We start from the raw sequence: 3,262 nt of genomic DNA, 5'->3' as shown, positions 1-3,262 counted from the left end.
TGAACTGTGAAATCGTCTCATCGATGGCGATTTTCACCTGTAATTTATAGAGGCCAGTGCACTCTATAACACACAACAAATGGTAAACAACAAATGGTATTGAACTGGACAGTAATATTCACTGTCTGTGAACTAATATAGCTCAGGATATATTCACTGCCAAAAGTAAATTAAATATTTTCCTTGAGATTCACTTAGATAGCAGTTTTTGTTTATGTAGCAGTTTATCTACATATGAAGAAGTGAGCAGGAGTTAAAGTGCAACTGCAATCACATACAGTAATCCAATTCATATTAATATTCTTCCAACCTAATAGCTGGCAAATACATGTTTCTGCAGTTCTAGCAGTCTGCCTTAATTTGTTTCTGTCAAAAAAAGAGCAAACATTTTATCACGCTTGTTGTTTTGTTTTGTTTTGTTTTGTTTTTTTCCTAAAAAACCTCAAGCACACTAACATTGAAGGTTACAGAGGTGGCTATTTTTAGAAAGTTTACTCTTCACACACTTAATCAAGACCATCATACTTTACTTGTTTTCCTCCAACAGTTACTAAAGCCCTCCAGTCTTCGAAATCTGAGCGTTACGAAGTGGAAATGCCTGTACAGGAAAGCGCTCCGATATGACTGAGTCTTGATGACAAGCTTAATCCCAAGCTCAGCGGAAACTCAGTTGTGCTCCTTTTTCTCCCTGAGGTAGTTGAAGAGGACATCCAGCCCGCCTTCGATGACCTCGGGCAGGGGTCGGGACAAAGGGTTGTGGGCGATGTGGAGGCCTTTGTCCATTGGGTTCCACGCGATGCGTGGCAGCCGGCGCAGCAGGTAGAGGTCATCCGGGAGAGTCTGTATGGCGTTGTAATCAACATTTAGTAACTCCAGAGTGGCGATGAAGCAGAGAGACCGTGGCAGGCTGCGTATATTGTTATTCTCTACAATAAAGATTTGCAGATTGACTAGATACTGGACACTCTCTGCAATGCTTTCAAGCCTGTTGGACCCTAGGTGCAAGAAGTCTAAGCTTCTCAGTGCAAAAATGCAGAGGGGAATTTGCACAAAGCGGTTGTTACTGAGGTTCAGTTTCCTCAAACTTGTCAAGTCGGTGAAGCTCAAAGGCAGTTGAGAGATGCAGTTGTGCGAGAGGCTCAAAACCTCCAGCTTTCTGCACAAGCTGAGCTCTGCTGGCACTTCTGTCAGGCAATTCATATTGACGAACAAGACCTTCAAGTTCCTCAGCAGCCCAATCTCTTTAGGCAGACACTTGAGGCAGTTGCCACCCAAGTTCAGCACTACCAGCCTGTCCAGTTTCCCCAGCAAAGGAGGAATCACCACCAGCTGATTACGTGAAAGGTTCAGTTTCTGCACCTCGGGCAGTCCCCACAAGAAGTCAGGCGTGCTGGTCATCCCTTTCATTATGAGGCTCAAGCTGACATAACGCAATCCCCGTTTCAGCAGTGACTTGGGTTCTTTCCCTGAGAGAAGAGCATCTTCCCATGCAGGCAACTTTGGACCTTTCCTCAGAAAAACCATGCTTCTTCGCCCCTCGTTCTTTGAGTGCTCAGTTCCCATAACACCCTGGAACCCTCCTGAGAGATGAAGCGAGCTTTTCTTCCCTTGCAAGTGCTACACCAACATACAAATGCCAACAGAGGATGAGAGCTTGCAGGAGGCAGGAAAGTCGAAGCAAGGAGATAAGGAGGAGCCTATGAAGTGCACCTCAGTCCACCGGAGTAGTTTCCATAGATGCTGAGGGAAAGTTTCACTTTTGGGGGCTTATGTTGGTCCTGGTGCAGTCTGTAATGAAATACTTGCTCCTGACTTATGAGCAAACCTGTTCAATTCAAACTGAATGCCACAAGGCAGCTGTCACTGTCATTTGGACTGGGTTTCATTGGACAGATATGTATCTTCACTGCAAAAAGGTCACAAGGATGCTGTATATAACTTCACCATGTCAGCTTTCTTGGCTATCTGGTACATACCATGGCTGCAGGACAATTAACAAGAGTGACTTCAAAAAACAAACAAGCAAGCTATAGAAGAAAACAAGCAAACAAAGAAGCCATCATTTCAATCCTGATTTAAAGGATATTTTCAGAATTATTTTTATTTTAGTGTTCCTGATTTCACTGAAATAGTTACCAGTCCCGCAGAAAACTCTGCACGTTGTGCTGGTAAAGACTTTTCATGTAAGTCCTTGTTTTCTGTTTGGTTAAAAAAAAAAGAAAAAAGAAAAAGTAAAAGTAAAAAGTATTAGCTTTTGTACTGTCTTTGTGGTGAAGATAGGCATCTTTCTTTTCAGAAAGGGTACCACTTTCACTGCAGCAGTGACATTTTCCAGTGGTATCTGCGCCCACTTGGATGACTGCTTGCTACCCACGTAACCAAGTGTGAGAAGTCGTACCACACAGTTCTGCTCAAATTACTCTGTCCTAAATGTCCTGTGCTACTTTCACATCTATCAGTGACATTTTTGGGGTCTGGTTCTTTTGTACTCTGGAAAACGTAGTGTGGAAATTGTAGCCACTTGATGACCCTTTCCCCGTGAACTTTCCTGTCTTCCTGGGCTATTCTGGGGTACAGGGGGACTAGCAATCAAATAACTCGAACTATAGATGACATTTAACTCTGGGATAGAGGGACTGATGGGAGAGGAAGGAAGCAGTGAGTTATAATAATACCTGATAACAGCTGAAGCTAGCTTTGCTGATGAGAGGAAATTGTATTGCAGTGAGTATAAGCTCAAAGGGACTCTAAAAAGGATATGCAAAAACTTCAGGCACCATTTAAACTAGGTGAAAATTGCAACAAATAATACAAGACTTTCAGGGCTTTTCCTCTCCAGTGGATCTGTGGTGATGGAGATGCTCTGCTGCTGCCTGAGATATTTGGTGATAGAGGTACCCTCCCTCCCACCTCATTTCAGAGGGCATCACCTTAATACCCTGCATTAGCTCAGATGTTAAAGGACTATGCATGAAGCTGCAGCTGGGAGTCGGGAACTCCATCAACCTCTTCAGAGTCTATTGCCGCAGCCCCTTCTTGCTTCCAAGCACCCGCTGAGTGTCTTTTCAGATTTGGATCCCTCATAGAGCTGCTTGGGAGGCAAGGGAGAGAGGGGGCATCCCTGCAGTTGTGTCTGGAGACTGGGTCCCACAACAGGAGAGGAGCCTGGACAACAGCAAGAAGCATGGGACGGTGGCAAGCTGAGCGAGTCACGCCATTAAAACGTGTGCCTTAACAGGGCTGCATGGCATAAAACCAACTG

The 3,262-nt window shown here is 44.5% G+C and overlaps 1 protein-coding gene across 1 annotated transcript; it reads right to left on the bottom strand.

Moving 5' to 3' along the window:
* Nucleotides 1-666: 666 nt before the first annotated feature.
* LRRC30 (leucine rich repeat containing 30) lies at nucleotides 667-1,578 on the bottom strand. The gene has a single exon (XM_009972498.3). It carries the CDS (start codon nucleotides 1,561-1,563, stop codon nucleotides 667-669), a length of 897 nt encoding a protein of 298 aa, XP_009970800.2. The 5' UTR covers nucleotides 1,564-1,578.
* Between the last annotated feature and the right edge of the window lie 1,684 nt (nucleotides 1,579-3,262).

Source organism: Tyto alba, unplaced genomic scaffold, assembly GCF_018691265.1.
Source record: "Tyto alba isolate M040663 unplaced genomic scaffold, T.alba_DEE_v4.0 Super-Scaffold_27, whole genome shotgun sequence".
Lineage (NCBI taxonomy): Eukaryota > Metazoa > Chordata > Aves > Strigiformes > Tytonidae > Tyto > Tyto alba.
The sequence above is the reverse complement of the archived record's forward strand: the minus strand, read 5'-3'. Positions and strand labels throughout refer to the sequence as shown.

Coding starts and splice junctions, on each gene's coding strand:
- LRRC30 (XM_009972498.3), bottom strand. CDS start 1,563: ATGGGAACTGAGCACTCAAAGAACGAGGGGCGAAGAAGCATGGTTTTT.